The 20411-nt window shown below is 48.6% G+C and overlaps 1 protein-coding gene across 3 annotated transcripts in view; it reads right to left on the reverse strand.

Annotated features, from left to right (window-relative positions):
• The window catches only part of PNPLA6 (patatin like domain 6, lysophospholipase), an 89287-nt gene that overhangs the window by 61452 nt on the left and 7424 nt on the right, over nucleotides 1-20411 (reverse strand). For 2 of the 3 annotated variants that reach the window (XM_079959145.1, XM_079959143.1), the window contains exons 2-14: nucleotides 15291-15372; nucleotides 14138-14206; nucleotides 12566-12653; nucleotides 12348-12430; nucleotides 10578-10672; nucleotides 9313-9453; nucleotides 7646-7805; nucleotides 6616-6696; nucleotides 4718-4846; nucleotides 3372-3452; nucleotides 2548-2698; nucleotides 566-649; nucleotides 345-451 (exon numbers count right to left, since the gene is read on the reverse strand). In XM_079959145.1, the coding sequence (XP_079815271.1) occupies nucleotides 345-451; nucleotides 566-649; nucleotides 2548-2698; nucleotides 3372-3452; nucleotides 4718-4846; nucleotides 6616-6696; nucleotides 7646-7805; nucleotides 9313-9453; nucleotides 10578-10672; nucleotides 12348-12430; nucleotides 12566-12653; nucleotides 14138-14206; nucleotides 15291-15372 (1351 nt within the window). Of the gene's footprint in view, nucleotides 1-344; nucleotides 452-565; nucleotides 650-2547; nucleotides 2699-3371; nucleotides 3453-4717; nucleotides 4847-6615; nucleotides 6697-7645; nucleotides 7806-9312; nucleotides 9454-10577; nucleotides 10673-12347; nucleotides 12431-12565; nucleotides 12654-14137; nucleotides 14207-15290; nucleotides 15373-19274; nucleotides 19713-20411 lie in introns of those variants that run through there. The other variant, XM_079959144.1, reaches the window with a different exon arrangement.

The following is a 20411-nucleotide window of genomic DNA, read 5'->3' on the forward strand; positions in this document are numbered from 1 at the left end:
ACGAAAATGTCTTGCGAGTTCCTGCGGGGTTTTTTCCCTTTCCCCCCCCCTTTTCCTAAGCCGCTAAGCCGCTTATCAGCTGATCCGCTGATAAGCCGCTTAACAGCTGATCGCTAAAAGCCGCTAAACCGCTAATAGCGCTAATCCGCTAAGCTGTCAATGGGCTTGCATCGCAAGACGAAAAAACCGCTATACGAAGAGCCTCACAGAACGGATTAATTTCGTCTTGCGAGGCACCACTGTATGTATGTATGAATAAATAAATTATTATTATTATTATTCCCTCCCTTGCTGTGTATCTATCTAGGGCAGCAGCAGCAGCATCCCAATGGCCAGAGACTCACCCGGGCGAAGCCAGCCAGTGAGACGGAGCTGTCTTCTTGAAGGGACACTGAGATGCGGCCTCGTTCGTAGGCCATGTCAAAGTCTGAGCGGGGCCCCCTCTGGATCCCTGGGTGAGGAAAGAACACCAGAGAAATGGAGCAGACTGAGTCCAAGGCCCTTGGATGCTGCATCTCCGCAGGAAGGCAGAAGGTGGTCAAGGCAGAGAGAGAGAGACACATACCTGAGATATCAACTGGCATGGAGATGCAGCGACTCAGCAGCGGGGCAGCAGGAGGTTCCAGCAGACCTGCTTTCAATGGGTCACCTGGCAGTATAAAAGACTGTCACTCACCAGGCCCAGGAGAAACGTGGGCACCTCATGTTGTAAATAAATAAATAAATAAATAAATAAAATTTATTTATTTATACCCCGCCCATCTGGCTGGGTTTCCCAAGCCACTCTGGGTGGCTCCCAACAGAACACGAAAAACAGAATAAAACTTCAAACGTTAAAAACTTCCCTAAACAGGGCTGCTTTCAGATGTCTTCTAAAAGTCAGATAGTTGTTTATTTCCTTGACATCTGATAGGAGGGCGTTCCACAGGGTGGGCAGCATTACTGAGAAGGCCCTCTGCCTGGTTCACTGTACATTTCTCGCTGTGAGTGAACGGCCAGAAGGCCCTCGGAGCTGGACATCAGTGTCCGGGCTGAACGATGGGGATATCCTTCAGGTATACTGGGCTGAGGCCATTTAGGGCTTGAAAGGTCAGCACCAATACTTTGATTTGTGCTCGGAAACGTACTGGAAGCCAATGTAGGTTTTTCAGGACCAGTTTTGTATGGTCTCAGCGGCCACTCCTAGTCACCAGTCTAGCTACCGCATTCTGGATTAATTGTAGTTTCCGGGTCACCTTCAAAGAAAGCATGGCAGTAGTCCAAGCAGAAAGCATGGCAGTAGTCCAAGCAGGATGCTCACATCCATGAGAGGGACACCCAGACCCCCCCAAACACACATGTGCCACAAAATCATTCCCGGGGACATTTCTGCCCAGGGATAACCATCTCAGATACTGTCAGGGACTGGCTGGATGAAGGGAACACCCAGAGGAGGAAGGCTCAGAGCCAGGGGATTGGTGGCAGGATACTGAGAAGCGGCCAGAGGGAGAAGTTTGGTGGGAGGTGGTGTTAGAAGCCGAAGGGGCAATAGGCTTTAGTGAGCAGGAAGAACCTGTGACAGAGAGCAGTTCAGACTTCGAGGCTGAAGCAGAGGAGGGCAGTCAAGAGGCTGCTGAAGACTCCAGGGAGTCTCCCCTCTCCTGCTGCGACAAGCTCCCCTCTCCACTGGTCTCCAAGAATGCGCAGGATAATGATGGCAACAGAGCAGAGGCCAGAGGTGCGCAGAAGCATTTTGAGACTGCTTGGGAAGCACCTAGAAGAGGAGGAGCCTTAAGGTTGGCAGATACCTTCAGTCCTGGCAACTGCTCCATAGGGGCAAGACCTACTGGGAGGTGTTGTTGAGACCACTAGGCTGAGTGTATGTTCGTTTCCTTGAGAAAAGAGCTCACTGAAAACAGAGATCTGCTTCTTTTAGCGCTGACCATCATCTGGCTCTAGCCTTGACAGATACGTACACCTGCCAAGGCCAAGGCTATGCAGGGAAAGGAGGAAGGACAGCGAAGAGGGGAGAATCAGCTGAGAAAATGTGGGGTGCTGCTCTCCCGGCTGCTATGTAACTCGGACAGAGTCCTGCAGAGGCCGCCAGTAGCATCTCAGCCTCCCTCCCAGCTCCTGTGGTGCCATATTGAGGGGAAGCCACTGGAGGCAGAAGCCAAGCTTCTTTGCTGCCCCAAACATTGGCGCACCCAAGAGAAGCGGCTTAAATTTCTGCCTGCTCGGAAGGAGTCAAATACAGCTGTCTGGGGCACAGTAGACAAGAGGGCAGGCTCAGACTGCTCAGAAAACTGACAACCCACGCTTGTCTCCCCTGAGCTCCAGTTTTGATTCCAAGAACAGCCCTTATTTCCTTCCCCCGGAACGGACAGCTAAATCCTTTGTTTTTACCTCCCTTGCCTCATCTGCGTTGGGGAAGTTGAAGGTCAAGGTGGGGATGAGCTAAATGTTTAGTAGCTGGGGCCTGCAAAGCACCAGGCTCTCTGGAAACAGAGGACCCACCCACAGCCTCCCCATGGATAAGTCAGATGTACGCGGGTTAAATTCCCTTACCTTGGTCCCTGGAGGAAGCTTCCCCCTGCCTTCCAGAGCTATCCTTGGCATCCTCGATGGAGGAGGCGCTAATGACACGCTTGCTGTGTCGGACGGGGCTGGTACGAGAGGTGTGGCCCGACTGGGGGAATAGCCGGAGTGGTTGCATCTCCTGGAGATGGAGAACACAGTCATGTTTGTCCAAGTACGTTTCCGAGCACAATTCAAAGTGTTGGTGTTGACCTTTGAAGCCCTAAACGGCCTCGGTCCAGTATACCTGAAGGAGCATCTCCACCCACATCGTTCTGCCTGGATGCTGAGGTCCAGCGCCGAGGGCCTTCTGGCGGTTCCCTCATTGCAAGAAGCAAAGCTACAGGGAACCAGGCAGAGGGCCTTCTCGGTAGTGGCGCCCGCCCTGTGGAACGCCCTCCCATCAGATTTCAAAGAGATAAACAATTACCTGACATTTAGAAGACATCTGAAGGCAGCCCTGTTCTGGGAATTTTTTAATGTGTGACATTCTAATGTATTTTTAATCTTTGTTGGAAGCCGCCCAGAGTGGCTGGGGAGACCCAGCCAGATGGGCGGGGTACAAATAATATGTTGTTGTTGTTGTTGCATAAGCGGGGGGGGGGGGGAAGGGGGGTGGTAGTGGAGGAGAGATGCTGCCCACCAAAGCCTTTTGCTTATCTTAGAAGCCCTAACCCCTAACACAGCGGAGGGAAGGTGCGATGCGTTCTGCACATGCTCAAGGGAAAGGTAAGGTTGCTTCCCACTCTGAAAGCAGATTCCAGCCGGACAAGGGTGGGGGAGAGAAGGTGGAATGGGGTAGGACAGGAACTCACGTGGCTGAAAAGCTCATTGGTCAAGCCAAGGTAGTTGTGCAAAGCCAAGAAGGTGACTCTCTGAAGGCGCACCATGATGATCTGAAAGGGAAAGAGGCAGAAGGGCAGGTCAGTTGTACAATTTCCTTGCAAAGGGAGCTTTTCAATTCTCTCAGTCCGAGGGTTGCTTCAGTCTGATCATAGCTTGTGGGGTTCTCTATAGCAGGGACTGGCGAGGAGGTTTCAGAAACCTCTCTTCACCACCACCGCATCTTTCAAGGACTTGGAAGCTGCTCGGTTTATCAAAAAGACTGAGCCGCACAATTCTGCCTTGGATTGGCTAAATCCAAATGGCATTTGCATGCCTAGAAGACGAAACCCCTCCCAAAAAGGATAAAAGCCTCCAGCAGCTGTTAAGTTCCTGGGCATGCCTTGGCTGAACACTTTCAGAGATGCGGTGTTCTGAAGATTGTGACAAGTGGGAGATGAGCCCTCTTTTTCCATCATCATCATCATCTCGTGGCCTGCTTCTGCCAATCATGGGGAGAGTCAATGACTTACACAAACACACACAAACATCCCAGAAACCCCTGCTCAACCCTCACCCATGGCAAGTATGTGAAATATGCTCAACAACATGATCTGGAGGTCAACTGCTGTACATGTAAGCCAGGCCAAATGCATGAACCAGTGTCAGTCTGCTGCCAGCAACTCCCGGCTGGTTGCCCAGGAACGTACAAAGACAAGGGAATGTTTCTTACCGTCCGTTTTTTATTAGTATTTACAGAGAGAAGCTATAGAACCCAGCCTCTGGGATAATGGCCTTGTCCCGAGTGAATATCCACCCCGTCTCTCCCACTTCCTCATTCATCATTCTCATAGTCTCCTCTACATTCCCTCTGTCTTTGAGCTCTTTGCTCTCCTACTTTCAAGGCTCGTCAGGTTCTAGGATCTGGAATGCTTTCTAAAGACACTGTGTCCGTTGGCTGTCACCCCCTTGGTGCCTCTTCCTCTTCCTCTTCCATTATTTCTCAGCTTTTCTTCTTATCTGCCTCTGAGCTGCGACCTCCCGCAAACCCGTGTTGTAAATCTAAATGGTCTTCCTTTTCCTCCTCCCTGCTCAATCTGGGGAGGTGGTCTCCACCATCCCTCCTCTGCCCAGTCCCTGGCTGAGTGGGAGCTGTAACACTCATGCAAGCCAGAAAATAGAGAACAGAGATGGTGGAGGCGCAGAAGTAAGGGGAGACAGAGAGAGAGGGAGAGAGAGAGAAAGAGAGAGAGAGAGAGAGAGAGAAGGGAGGGGAGGATGGGGGACAGAGAGGGAGAGACCACTCTGGAGACAGTGAAGCAATGGACAGGGCACTCACCTGCACCACCCGGACCAGGCTCTCAGGGTACTTCTCAAAGACAGCCGAGAAGGCTTCCACTGGCAGACGCAGGACTGTGGAGTCCTCAGCTACCCGTGCAGAGACTGTCCGGTACGGGCGTTGGTGACCCTGTTGGGAAGCCAATCTTAGAACAACAGGAGGCTGGCCCCTGATTCGACCCACACCCGCCGCTCCAAAGAGCCCATCTTCCTAGACAACCATGCCTTTTTTGTCAGAAGGCAGTATCAGTACGCCTTTCAACCGATGTCAGCGACTGGGCTCAATAACTGGTTCTGCCCCAACTGGGCTAGGCGACTGGAGCACTTTCAGAGACCCTCCAATCCTGGAAAGCAGGTCTCGGGGCACTGGACTCACAACTGTGCATTGTGACTCAGACTCAGACTCAGCAGAGTATAAATAACATGGAAGCTAGCTGTGAAGAATAACTAAGCCTCAGCGCCTAGGGCTTGCCGATCGAAAGGTCGGCGGTTCGAATCCCTGCGGCGGGGTGCGCTCCCGCTGCTCGGTCCCAGCGCCTGCCAACCTAGCAATTCGAAAGCACCTCCGGGTGCAAGTAGATAAATAGGGACCGCTTACCAGCGGGAAGGTAAACGGCGTTTCCGTGTGCAGCTCTGGCTCGCCAGAGCAGCGATGTCACGCTGGCCACGTGACCCGGAAGTGTCTCCGGACAGCGCTGGCCCCTGGCCTCTTAAGTGAGATGGGCGCACAACCCCAGAGTCTGTCAAGACTGGCCCGTACGGGCAGGGGTACCTTTACCTTTACTACAAAATAAAGAACTGGCTTGCATGAGTGTTACAGCTCCCACTCAGCCATCTAGTCACTACATAGATAAGACTCTCTCCACACACAGAGTCAGGCAGGAGCGGAAGAAGAGAAGAGTAGTTTCCGCCCCCTCCTTTCTCAAAACATCAGATCAGGAGATTCTTGCAATGGGAGGGGGTGAAAATATCAACAGGCAGACACTTAAAACGGGGAAGTGGCAGGGGGGAGAGGAACTTGTGGGGGCCCACCAAGCATTGTTGGACTCCAACTCCAACCCTAGCCAGCACGGCCAATGGTCATGGATGATGGGAAGAAGAGAAGAAGAAGAGTTTGGATTTGATATCCCGCTTTATCACTACCCGAAGGAGTCTCAAAGCGGCTAACATTCTCCTTTCCATTTCTCCCCACAACAAACACTCTGTGAGGTGAGTAGGGCTGAGAGACTTCAAAGAAGTGTGATTGGCCCAAGGTCACAGAGCAGCTGCATGTGGAGGAGCGGGGAAGTGAACCCGGTTCACCAGATTACGAGTCCACCGCTCTTAACCACTACACCACACTAGCTCTCTCCAACACCGGGCGTTGTTGGACTCCAACTCCAACCCTAGCCAGCACAGCCAATGGACATGGATAATGGGAGGTGGAGCCTAGCAACAGCTGCAGCACCTTCATGGGTCAGCACCCCTGGACTTAAACAGATCTGGATCCTTCTGCTCCACCAATTTCATGACACAGAAGAGATCATGGTGCCTCGGCTGCTGCTAGCCTAGGGATCAGTCCCTACCTTTAGCTCATCCCGTGGGGCAAGCCAGGGGAGGGAGTGGCATAGGAGGCAGAAGGAGCAATGAGGCTGGAGCCCACAACTAGAAGAATGTGGAGCCTTGAGCCACATGGTGGAAATGGCAAGGAAACAGATTTAGGCGTAACCGCAAGAGTTGTCTGACAGGGGAACAGACTTGCCTCAGGAAGGGGTGGGCTCTCCTCCCCTGGAAGTCTGGGATGCTGTGGTTGCATCCTGCATTGCAGACCCTGCGTGGAGGAAGGGGCCAGAGTAGATGGCTCCGCAGGCCCCTTCCGTATCTAGGATTCTAACAAGTTGAGGAGGACAAGGATCCTACCGTGATGACGTCCAGGATGCTGAGGAGGCTGTGTACGCTGTCACCCGGAAAGACCTCCTTCACAAGGGTCTCTTTCCCATCCTGAATCAAACAAAGAGATTTATTTATTTTTTAAACAATTGTTTATTTGGTTTTCAAATCAAAGTTTTACAATCACATATCCAATATATAACAAGACTCCAAGGAATCTCCTGGACTTCCCTCCTCCCCTCTGTGGGTCCTATTGTTAATCATTTCCTCCTGAATCTTTTATAATAATCCAAATCTTTTACATCTCCATTCTGTCCAAAATTCAACATTAAACTACAGTTGTACCTCGGCTCCCGAACACCTTGGGAGTCGAACATGCTGGCTCCCAAATGATCAAAAACCAGAAGTGAGTGTTCTGGTTTTTGGATGTTTTTTGGGAAGCCAAATGTCCAGTGCAGCTTCTGCTATTGTTTCCGGTGCACCTGCGCAATTGGAAACCAAACGGAAGCCACACCTTGCTTTCCGAACATTTCGGAAGTCGAACGGACTCCGTTCGACTTCCAAGGTACAACTGTACAAGTGTTATTGCAGTCAGGCTAACAATTTTAACTGTTTACAATGGTTTTTAAGATAAATGATAAATGTTCCCCATTCCTTATTGAAATGTTGGTCTTCCCGATTTCTAATTCTTCCAGTCATTTTTGCCAATTTGGCATTTTCCATCAACTTAATCTGCCATTCTTTTCTGGTAGGGACTCTGCCTTCTTTAGCCAAACAAAGAGATTTGCAATTGGCTAGCCGCGCTCAAAGCCAACTAGGGGACTACGTCATCCTTTGCAGGAACCACAATCAAGGTCTCCTGCACAAGCCCCACTGAAACGAACGAGAGCTGCATGCAACTGTGCCAATGGGTCTTGTGCAGCTCTGTTTGTTCCTTGCCGCGATGAACGCCAGGCCATGCCCAACTCTTGCTCTCTGAGCCGCATAGCCATGCACGGCTGTGGAATCGTCCCCATGGAGTTTCCTGGTGTTGCCCAACTGAGCTCCCCGCTGCCCTCACCTGCTCAGACAGGAAGAGCTCCAGCTTTCCATCTTGGACCACGTAGATGCTGGTGTCGGGCTGACCTGGGCGAAAAACGTACTCGCCTTGCTGGCACTGCTGGAAGGTCATGTGCTTGCACAGCTCCAGGAACAAAGGCTTCTCAAAGTGGCCTAGCACCCTGCGAGGAAGGAAAAGGGCGCCATCACCACAACACGCTCCTTGCACCATGCCATGTCCCTGAAGAGGGTTCAGAAACATCAGCTAGTTCAGAAACATCAGGATTCAGTTGCTGATCGGAGCAAGACGGTTTGAGCATATTACACCGATACCGGTCTGACTGCCCTGGCCACCGATTAGTTTCCGGGCCCAATTCAAAGTGCCGGTTTTGACCTATAAAGCCTTAAATGGCTCAGGGTCACAATACCTCAGGGACCGCCTCTTTCCATATGAACCTACCAGGACCCTGAGATCAACTTCTGAGGCCCTTCGTCGTGCGCCTCCTTCACGAGAGGTCCAGAGGGTGGCAACACGAGAACGGGCCTTCTCTGCAGTGGCTCCCGTCTGTGGAATGCTCTCCCCAGGGAAGTTTGCCTGGCGCCTTCATTATACACCTTTAGACACCAGGCAAAAACATGCCTCTTCAACTAGGCCTCTGGCTGATTTGAAATTTGTTTTAAAATTTGTTGTGGACAAGGCGAATTATTGGGTTGTTTTTGTTTTTATTACATATTTTGTGTTTTTATACTGTGATTTTGCATTAAGAACCACCTTGAGATCTGCAGGTATAGGGTAATATACTACTACTACTACTAATACTAATAACAATGTTGGCTATTTGCCTTGGGCTGGCTGCAGAACCCATAAGGACAGCATTAGCAGCAGCAAAGCTAAGGAGCTGGGGAGAGGATTTAGCAACCTGTTCCCCAGGGACAATTTCCTCTTCAGGGTGAGGCTATATGCACATCCTCTATGAGGTGTGGTGAATGTGCACAAAGGCCACTTGTTCGGAACATTAATTCTTGTTATTCCCCACACACAGCAATCCAATTTGCTTGAATTCCCTCCCTTCCCCGACAGGCATTTCTGTGTACTGTTCTAAAAACCAGTTCGTTGGATTCTCTTGAGAGTATCAGACACAGCAAGAAGAAGAATGGCAGAAGCTAGTAAACGGCCGCCCCAAATGTTGTGTGGAACCGACACTGCTCAAATCTACGCCAAGGAAAACAATGCAGGGAAACTTGAAAGCTGGAGATGTAGCTGTTACTTCAGGGGTAGCCAAGATGGTGGCCTCCAGATTTTTCGGACTACAACTCCCATAATCCCTTGCTGGCTGAGGCTGATGGGAGTTGTCCACAATATGAGGAGGGCACCAAGTTGCCTGTTCAGCAGCCTCAAATTGGGAAGCGTTTTGGCAAAAGCTGAAAAACGGCCTCTCTCCCGCTTGAAGCATGCATGCAAAAGCATCGCCTTCCCCACCGCCATCATATTCTTATTAATTTTGTTAACTGTATCATCATCTGGCTTCCTGCATTCTGGTGAAGGGTTGTGGCCTGGCAACAGGATCCTGACTCTGTGGCAAAGCAGAGGCACGCTCTGTTCCATGGCACTGCCAGCTGCCCAGGTACTTCCTGCGGCTTCCCCCTTGACCTCCTATCCAGGTCACAACCTGAAACCCCGGCACGTACCGCACATTCTTCAGCATGTAGAGCACTTCGGAGGGCAGGTGAGAGTTGGCCACGTCAAACTCTGTGAGATCAGCCTCCAGGACAGAGGGGGGCGGCTCCTTCAGCTGAAGGGTGGGCAGCTCCTTCTTGATACGCAGGATCCTGTGCGGAGGGAGGAAAAGGCGGAGGTTCCTCAGAGGGATGGAAGGAAGCCAACCAACCAACCAACCAACCAGCTTCTTGTTCTTGCAAATAAAGACAGAGACTCCCTCCTTCCCTCTACAGTGGATGCTCGGGTTGCGAATGTGATCCATGCAGGAGGCACATCTGCAACTCGCAGTGTTCGCAACCCGCAGCGCCACATCTGCGCACGTGCGGATCGCGATTTAGCACTTCTGCACATGCACCAAAATCCGGAAGCAACCCGTTCCGGTACTTCTGGGTTCGGCGTGGTGCGCAACGCGAAAACACACAACCTGAAGCATCTGTAACCCAAGGTATGACTATATATATAAAATATTTTTTTATTTATACCCCGCCCATCTGGCTGAGTTTCCCCAGCCACTCTGGGCAGCTCCAAATTGAGTGTTTAAAACAATACAACATTACATATTAAAAACTTCCCTAAACAGGGCCGGCTTCAGATGTCTTTTAAAAATAGGATAGCTGCTTATTTCCTTGACATCTGATGGGAGGGCGTTCCACAGTTTTAAAGGCCTGAAAGAGGCACTGATTGACTCCCTCCCTCACACCGGGTCCTCTGTTTCATTTCTATATCGCTATTCTGCCCCGAGTTCACTGTGCCCACTTAGGAATAAACAACTTTGCAAGTTTCAAGGCTCATGAAGCATGCTCTCTCTATCTCTCTTCAAGTTTCTAGTCCTCACAGGTGAAGGGAGCAAAGATGCAGAACTTGAAGGGATACAGAGGCATGTCCGAAGAAGGACCCAATTTGTGCCTTTGTACAGGTTACCTACCTGCTTGCAGACTGTCTCACCAGAGTGGTGCATGCTCTAGTTATCTCCCGCTTGGATACTGCAATGCGCTCTATGTTGGGCTACCTTTGAAGGTGACCTGGAAACTACACATAATCCAGAATGCAGCAGCTAGACCAGGCATAGGCAAACTCAGCCCTCCAGATGTTTTTGGCTGCCATGATCCCTAGCTAGCAGGGCCAGTGGTCAGGGATGATGGGAACTGTAGTCCCAAAACATCTGGAAAGCCGAGTTTGCCTATGCCTCTTTCCCTGACATTTGCATGCTTTCTGCTCTAGCTGACCGACTCACTTTTTGGCAATGTTCAACATCTTGAGCTTCTTCTTCATGCGCGGACGGGAAGCAGACATGGTGGTGTCAACCAGAGAGGAAGTGGATTGAGAAACCTAGCAAGAAAGGAAATGTGGTAAGTGGAAGGAGGAACCCTGCAGCCACCCAGCCCTATATACCTGCTGCTGGTCTTTTGTTACGCATTTACTAGCCAGGATTAAGGCACCTCAACAAAGGCTGCAGGTTACCCTCCCAAGAGCCATGCATTACTGTCAGGGAACTGCCATCGGAGCCAGAGGAGGAGGGAGGGCTCCAGAGGGATGCCGGAGAGCGTCCCAGGAGGGAGAGAGGCAGCCCATCTGCTGGGGAAGGAAATCAGTGTAGCACCAGTGGAGAAGGGGGGCAGATGGGGGAATCGGCGAGGGGGCTCCATGACTCCTCGCCGGAGACCAGCGGGGAGAGCACGGGTCCTCCGCTGCCCACACCCTCCCTGCGCAGAAGACTTCCGCGCAGGGAGAGTAGGCGGAGACTAGGCGTCAAAGAGCTTCTTTGCTGGAAGAAGTTCAAGAAACGCCCACTGACGGATTCTGCCAGCGATTGAGGCAGCCACGGGTGAGTGGCTGTCCGGACAGAAAGGGTTCACCCAGGTAACCCAGCCAGGTGTGGCGACGACTTACGCACAATCAACCCCTAGAACCATTACAATTACATATCAGCTTCTCCTCTTGGGAACCACATGACAAATATCAACAGGAAGGGAATATCCTGGCCCAGCCACACAAACACCCTCAACAGTCCCTACTCCCACACCTGCCAAAGCCTTGACTGTCCAAGATATTTTCCTGAATAAGCAGACTGAAATTCCTAGCTGTCAAAAAGGGTCATTTATATAAGCCACTACTGTGGCACGAGTTTTGTTAGCCCCAAAATGGAAAATGAGCAAGGTCCCAACCAAAGAAGAGTGGCAACTTTAGTTGACAGAGTACGAGCAGCTAGCAGACTTAACATATAGAATAAGAGAACAAGAAGAACAGGCGTTTAGAGAAGATTGGAAAATGTTTATTTAATAGATGGGAAATAACAGTGTACAGTTGAAAACGCTGACAGCGTTAAGATAAATTCAGCAATGTAAATAAGTTATGATGGGTGTAATAATGGAATAATGAATTGTATCGTTTCTGTAAAATATGAAGGAATTTATGATATGTAATATGAACCATGGAAAGAGAAGAAGGGAAGTCACTGATATTTTAAGGATGTAAAAATGAGTACAGTCGTAGCTTGGAAGTCAAACGTAATCCGTTCCTGAAGTCCATTCGACTTCCAAAACATTCGGAAACCAAGGCACGGCTTCTGATTGGCCGCAGGAAGCTCCTGCAGCCAATCGGAAGCCCCGTTCGATGTTTGGGTTCCAAAGAATGTTTGCAAACCGGAACACTCTCTTCCAGGTTTGCGGCGTTTGAGAGCCAAAACGTTTGACTCGCAAGGCGTTCAGGATCCAAGGTGGGGCTATAAATTGGAAAACAGAAAATTTAATAAAAATTATAAGCAATAGCAGAAGGGCCAGAGTCACGGTGACCGACCCAGACAGACCAACCCCAACTGAGCTTTGGGATGCATAAAAGCCATTCGCTGAGACGCCGCATAATTCCCCATTCCCAAGTCAACCAATTCATCTCAAAGAAGTCGTTCTACCACTCCAGCACAACCATTCCATGCCACACACACACACACACACACACACACACACACACACACAAAAAGTGGGTCCTGTCCCTTTCCTCCAATTACCTTGCGCATTATCTTCCTCCCGTAGAACAACACTTTGTCCCGCTTGCGAAACCGATATTTGGGTTGTTCCTGGGCCTGGACCTCTGCAGGGAAGGGAGGAAGGAGGAGACCAAAGATCAGGTCAGGTCAGCAGGCCCGGTCTGGCCCGGCCCCACCTTGGCAAAAAAGCTGCCCACTGGCATGGCGCGCCCACTTCCCACAGCCCCATAGGAACTTACTCTGAAGGCGGAACCGGCGGATCAGCACCAGGATCAAGGCGGCAACAAGCAGCACAGAGAGACCGACTCCTATCATGACACCCAGCACCTGTGGGGAAGGGTTAGCGCCCAATTGACGTGTGGGTTATGGCCTGCTGGGAAAGTGGCAGGCTGGCATTCTGTGCCCGGCCGTTGATTCACTTTACTGTGGGAGTCACTCAGGACAGCCCCGTTCCTTTGTGCAGAAACACAGCCCAAGAGGCTCTACTGTTCTAGGTCGATGCATAGAAGATTCCAACCTTGAACAGGCAGCTGTCAATTATCTGTCGTGGGTGTGGCCCCAGGGGTTTGCCCATCACTGGAATTTATAGGTAAAGTGGGTTTGGGTGTGTGAGATAATTGCTTTTAACATCCACCTGCCCTGGAGAGCCAGAATGCGACTGGCCTTAGGAAGCCACACGGATTGCGAAGCTCACCAGTCCAAACCTCTTTACTGCCTTTAAAATGCAATAGCAGGATAATAATTTTGTGACTAAACGGGCATAATTTTAGCCTCCAATGAGGCGAGTCTGTTTTCTTGACGCTGCTGGTAAATGCAATGAAACAAGCCTCTGGCGCCCGTCTCGGCACACAGAATCTAGCTGCTGTGTGTATAGCAAGCCAACACTGTGGGACACCCCCCCCCCCCCATTCAGAGATCTTCTTCTCATCCTGCTTATAGGAAGGTACCCGAGACTCTACTGCTTTGACAGGCTTTGAATTCTCAGTGATAGATGTTGCTGATTGAAGTGTGTTTAAATCTGGCTTATTCCTTATCTTGGAGACCACTGTAAGCAGATGAAAACACTAGCAGGGTTGCAATAACACTTGTAATGTAGTAAGAACTATGGAGACAATGGAGTTTTACCAAAGATGGACTATTGAAAAAGATGTAGTAGAGAAGGTTTGATAATGGGATCCATGGAGGGGGAAGGTGGGAAGTCCAGAGATTCAGAGGAATCTCTCAACCGTTGATGTGTATGGTTGTATTGCTATAATTTTATATGTGTAAAATCAAATAAAAAAATATTTCAATAAATAAATAAATCTGGCTTATTCCAGGGCTGTTTTCTGAGGTGCTTCAAGTGGCTTACTCTGAGATTATGGTATTTTTATTGGCTGCTTTTATACTGGACTTCGATTAGGCGTTAATGGTTGGGTCACCAACTTGCTCAGAGAAGCAAGATAAAACAAGCAAACAAAGGCATGGCACTTTGCTTTTATCGTGCAAGAGCAAATATGGTGACAGTTCCCACATCCACCTTATAAGGTGGGGAGGTGAAGCCCGGAATCTGCTTTCTGAAGGACTGAAGAAACAGATCCCTTTCCTCAGAATTACACAACCCACCCTCTAGCAGTGTGTGTCCTTCCCCACTTAGTTTGACACCCATGCAAAGAGGTGTCTGTCCCTGGCAGCAGGAAACACAGACCTAGCTTTCCTGGTGTCTCTGCTAGGAGGTGGTTTTGTACAGGTGTGCCACAGGTGGCAGCACCCATCGCATACCTCCCTGAGGCAGACCCCCCAAAAGTGGTGTCTGTCCCCTTTCTACTCACCATGCTGGCCTGCAGCTGATCTGCCACAAAGAGCTTGACGTTGGAAAGTACAGCGGTCAGGGTTGCATCCTGCAGTGGGAGAGAACACAGCAGACACTGAAGGGCAGGATCAAGGATGGAGGACTCCAACACAGAGGAGGGGGAAAGAGATTAGAGGGCTTCCTGGGGCAGTGGGTATAGGCCAGGTTGTGGCGGGTGTTTCAAGGATATAGTTAGAGTGCCTCACTTGTAGCTTCATAAATCATTTAATGTGTGAACACAAATATGTTATTAATATTGCAGTTGCTGTATATGGAATTATTATTTTGACTGGAATGTAACAGAAATTAATAAGATTTTGGAACGCAGAAATAAAGAAAATCATCACACCATCAGTTCTAGCACATGGGGGGGGCCATCTAAATTATATAATTTGGTATTTGAATGATTGGTATTAGTAACTGTATTATAATTTGGCATTGTTATAATGAGGCTATTATTGGACTATAATTGAAAACTAATAAAAATTATTATATAAAAAAGATTATGTTTCAAGCAGTCATGCCCAAGTTTCCATTCAGCTCACACAAGAAATGTTCCTTTGACAGATACTAATAGGTAAAGGGACCCCTGACGGTTAGGTCCACATACGGACGACTCTGGTGTTGCGGCGCTCATCTCGCTTTACTGGCCTAGGGAGCTGGCGTACAGCTTCTGGGTCATGTGGCCAGCATGACTAAGCCGCTTCTGGTGAACCACAGCAGCGCACAGAAACGCTGTTTACCTTCCTGCCGGAGCAGTACCTATTTATCTACTTGCACTGGTGTGCTTTTGAACTGCTAGGTTGGCAGGAGCAGGGACCAAGCAACGGGAGCTCACCCTGTCGCAGGGATTCGAACCACCGACCTTCTGATCAGCAAGCCCTAGGCTCTGTGGTTTAACACACAGTGCCAACCGCATCCCATTAATTAATTAACTAGGGTCCCATTAATTCCCAAGGCCTTCAAATAACAGAGCCAACCAACAAGCAAAAATAACGTCTCCGTCTAGAAGCAAAGCTGTTTCTCTGTACGGCAACAGAAACTTAACAGGGATAAAGGAAAGCTGCAAAAAGGATGGATGGGCAAATTGCAGGTGGGAAAGCAGAACAGCTCTAGCCTGTTCTTGGCGTTACCTCTTGCTCCTCCTGTGGCTCTGATTCACTCTGCCCCATGACGGCTATCGATTTCGCTTCCAGGCCCAGTGCATTAAGGACCCTGCATACAAGAGAGAAATTTTATATAGCACCCAGGACAATATAAAATGTGTGTTTTTCATGTAACTGGGCTTCAAGTCGTGTACGGTTAGTGGGAGAGGAATCGAGGTGGGCCTGTCAATAGTGGTGGTTCTACGGCAGACACCACTATGGTTTTCCAGGGAGTAAGAGCCTCTGTACACCCTCATTCATCCAAGACATTATTTTACAAACCTCTAGGCTGGGATCTTTCAAGAGAAGGATATGGCTTGATTTTAGGTTGCCAATATTCTGTCTAGCCTGTGGGTCATGATGGGCGACACATATGTAAAAAAATTGGTTTCATGACCTCCAACTTTTCACGAGAGAAAGATGAGTCGTTTTTCTACGTTAAGAGAAGAATGGTTTCATAGGGAGCATGATGAACCTCTGAATGATCTGCAAGCATGCCTTGCCAAAGAAGTATTGAAATATCATTTACAAAAATATTTGTTCTTTATGGAACATTGGGCTGTGTTCAACATAGCACCAAGAAGCATTTGCACAAGTGAAAAAACTGCTTGTACTACGAGACTTTCCCCTGATCCTCCCATCTCCTATGCTCCCCCAAATCTCTCTGGAGAAGATTTGAGCACATAACAGAGGGGCAGGGTTTGGAGTGAGAGTCCGCTCACACATTTATATTTTTTAAAAAAGGTTTTTTATTTATATTTTTCAAATTTATACATTTCATTAGTTTTACAATCAAGTTAACATTTCAAAATTTGACTTCCTTCCCCCTCTCTTCTGCAGTTCCTTAAATTTATTTTTTCAATATCTTCTGCTTATTTATCTATTGCAAATATATACTCATATAAAACTGCAGGTTATTACATTAATCCTGCCAATGTTCTTATCTGTTTGCAATTGATCTGTAGATATTCAATAAACCATTTCCATTCTTTTACAAAAGGTTTGTTGTCTGGATTTCTTACTCTTCTGGTAAGTTTCGCCATTTCTGCATATTCCACAAGTTTTCATATCCATTCTTCCTTTGCTGGGACTTCTGCTTCTTTCCACTTTTGGGCAAGTAGCATTCTTGTTGCTGCAGTAGTATACATAAATTTCTATACAGTCGTACCTCGTTTTGCGGCCAGGATCCATTCCGGAGCCCCGGTCGCTAGCTGAAAAGGACGCAGGGCAAAGCGCCATGCCTGCGCACGTGCACGTAGCGCGATTTAGCACTTCTGCACATGCGGCAAACCTGGAAGTAACCCGTTCTGGTACTTCCAGGTTTGCTGCGGACGTTCGCCGGAATGGACGTTAGACAAGGCGGATGTTAGCGGAGGCAAAAGGTAAAGGTACCCCTGACCATTAGGTCCAGTTGTGACCGACTCTGGAGTTGCGACGCTCATCTCCCTTTATTGGCCGAGGGAGCCAGCGTACAGCTTCCGGGTCATGTGGCCAGCATGACTAACTACAACTAATCCAGAATGTGATGTCCAGCGCTGAGGGCCTTCTTGCGGTTCCCTCATTGTGAGAAGCCAAGTTACAGGGAACCAGGCAGAGGGCCTTCTCGGTAGTGGCACCCACCCTGTGGAATGCCCTCCCACCAGATGTCAAAGAGAACAACAACTACCAGACTTTAAAAAGACATCTGAAGGCAGTCCTGTTTAGGGAAGCTTTTAATGTTTGATGCATTACTGTATTTTAATATTTTGTTGGAAGCTTTCCAGAGTGGCTGGGGAAGCCCAGCCAGATGGGCGGGGTATAAATAATAAATTATTATTATATTATTATGAAAGACAGTTCCCTTCCTTCCCATTCTGAGGCTACTGAGGAGGAAGAACTGGGAAGAGAGGCCTCTCAAAGCTGAAACACCATTTCACATTTTTAAAATTTCAATTGTCACCAGCATCTCATTCCTTTCACACTAGCAACATGACCAAACAGAGTCCTTGCCACTCAATTTCCCATTTCCTGGGAAATGATATACAATGAATTGAAAAGGATAAGTTTTATTTAAAACCCCCCAAAAACCCAGAAATCTTTCTTTTGGTATTTTTATGGACAAAACTACCTAAATTGTACAGAAATTTATTTACGTATGCTACTACAGCAGCAAGAATGCTACTTGCCCCAAAGTGGAAAGAAGCAGAAGTCCCAGTAAAGGAAGAATGGATACAGAAACTTAGGCAATATGTGGAAATGATGAAACTTACTGGAACAACAAAAAATCAAGATAACAAGCTTCTTATAAAAGAATGGAAATGGTTTATTGAATATTTACAGATAAATTGTAAACAGATAAGAACATTGGCAGGATTATTGTAACAACATGCAGTTTTATAAGAGTATATATTTAAAATAGATGAATAAATGAGCAAATTAAATGAATTTGGATATGCAGAAGATATTAAAAAAATAATTTAAGGAACTGCAGAAAGAGGGGGAAGGAAGTCAAACTTTGAAATGTTAAATTGATTGTAAAACTAATGAAATTGTATAAAATTGAAAAGTATAAATAAAAACTTGCCACTCAAAATGCAATGACAAAACAGGCCATGTGCAGATAATACGCAAAAAGCAGGATACTCCTGGACCGCTTGGTGGCTTTTGATCCCAATGACCTCAGGTATGGGGCTAGAGTCTACCATTTTGAAGTGGCTCCGAAGGTACCCAGTGTAGATTCCAGAAGCTGATGCCGAAAGGCTGCTGCTCTGCTCCATAGCTGCTGGGTTAGAGGGAGCCACAAGATTTCATCTCAGGTCCTGTGCTTTTCAATCCCTATGTCGGGATGAAGAACCTGCGGGCTTGAACCTCCACCATCCTTAGCCATTGACCATGCTGGCTGGGGCTGATGTCGGGTGGCAACTCACGGCATCGGGAATGCCAGTGTTCCCGGCCCCTGGTCTACGTTAAAATTCTGGGACCCAGAATGTGGCTGGAAAGGCAACTCCCATCCCCCCCAGGACGATGCGTATGATTGACACCGAGCACCGAGCACCCACCCTCTTGCTTCCAACTTCTGAACTCCAAGAGGCAGGAGAAGTTTTGAACTGGTTGGCGGTAAGCCTAGACCAGACGAAGATGAACAAGATGAAACCTAATAAAAAAATTCCTTCCAGTAGCACCTTAGAGACCAACTAAGTTTGTTATTGGTATGAGCTTTCGTATGCACGCACACTTCTTCAGATACCTAATCCCTTCCAAATGTATTAAAGCCCTTCTCAGTGAAGGTGAGGATTTGCCATTTGCAGAGTTCTCCTGCACCTGAATGCTCAGGTAACACCAGTGGCCACATATATATGTAGATCGTCTTCCAAAGCAGCTACTCTATTCCGAACTTAAAAGTGGAAAGCGTAATGCTGGTGGTCAACAAAAGAGGTTTAAAGACTCTAGGCAAAGCTAAAAAACATGTAGTATAGACACTGACAACTGGCCTGCGAAACATTGGCCTGCGAGGGCTCCAACTGGAAAACAGCCTTTACCAAAGGTGTCATGGACTTTGAAGACACTCAAACTTGGGACGAAAGGGAGAAACGTGCCAAGAGGAAGGCACACTTGGCAAATCCTCACTGTGATCAACTCCTGCCCGGAAACCTATGTCCCCACTGTGAAAGGACATGTGGATCCAGAACTGGCCTCCACAGTCACTTATAGACTCACTGTTAAAACTGTGTTTATGGAAGACACTCTTACTAGGCTACGAGGGATCGCCAAAGAAGAAGACTCCACATAAGACAATGCACAGAGCCACAAAGACAAGACAAGGTGGCGAGGGCTGCACAGTGGGAGCCAACACCATGTGCCTACTGACCCACAGGAATCTGGAGATCAATAGTCACCAAGTGTGCCTTCCTCAGCAGTCACATAAGAACCCTGCTCTCCCACTCTGGGGGAACATGATGCGCACATGTGCACGCACACACACAAAGCACTTACCTGTCCTGTGACGTGGAGGCAAACAAACAACAAATACTGGTATTCGACAAGGCAGCCAGCCTACAAGAGAAGCTCCTCAGGCAGTTCCCCTGACCACAACTTGTGGGGAACTTGCCTCCCCCCCAGTAGATTTTGCATTAAAGCTGAGCTTTCAGGAATGGTCCATTCTTGCTCCTCTTCCCTGATCAACAGGCCAGCCAGCAGAAGTCGCGCACTGTGTCTTTAGCCGGCTTCCCGGTGCAAGAGCAGGGTCATGTTCTCCTTCTGGCATGTTTCACAATAGCGAGAGCCTGAGGCGCAGTTGCTTCATGCCCAGGGATTGCAGCATCGGCAGACTGCTCCTGCTCCAAGACACACAGAAACCTCTTTTCTCCTCTGGAGCCAGCCTCAAAAAGAGACAGAGGAGGTGGACAGAAGCTCTAAGGAGTGTAGCTGCGCTAGCCTCAGGCAGCAGAAAGACACAGGAATAGCCAAGGGTTAAACCACATTGCTCAGATGAGGCAACAGGAAAACAACATCCTCAGCTGGCAGTGCGAAACAGGGGTTTCATACAGAGCCCAGCTTCTGCCGGAAGGTCAAAGCATGAATATGCAGCTTCCATAGACCATGTCACCAAGTGGGAGACAATTACTATTGTAGTGCAGGAACCACCCACAATCGTATTATAGGAAGAATAACCATTAAGGAATGGGGAATCCTCAAACTTGCCTTCAGGTGTTTGTTGGGACTTGCTCAGCGCAGGCACGGAGGGCCAGACAAGAAGCAGCAGCTCATTTTTTCAGAAATCTCGATGATGCCCCACCCACATAGTAAAAGCAACACAAATCTAACTCAGCATGGATGTGGCCACTGCTATTTAGACTGCAAGTCTATGAACGCTTGGCTAGGGGGAAGCCATACTGAAAACAGTGGGGGCTCATACAATGCAGAGGACTGAGGCACCACCCAGCTACTGCTGACTGGTAGTATAAAGTAATATTGCAGGATTAAACAGACAATGGGCAAAAAACATAAGTGGTGTAAAACAGGATGCAATAAGTTCTTTCTGGACAGCGGATGCACACCTATGCTAATGAGTGCAGAGAGGTTGTCTCCCTATTCCCATGTGTCAAAAAAGGTTGTTTATGTATGCCATTA

Source organism: Podarcis cretensis, assembly GCF_951804945.1.
Source record: "Podarcis cretensis genome assembly, chromosome: 17".
In the NCBI taxonomy this organism is placed as follows: domain Eukaryota; kingdom Metazoa; phylum Chordata; class Lepidosauria; order Squamata; family Lacertidae; genus Podarcis; species Podarcis cretensis.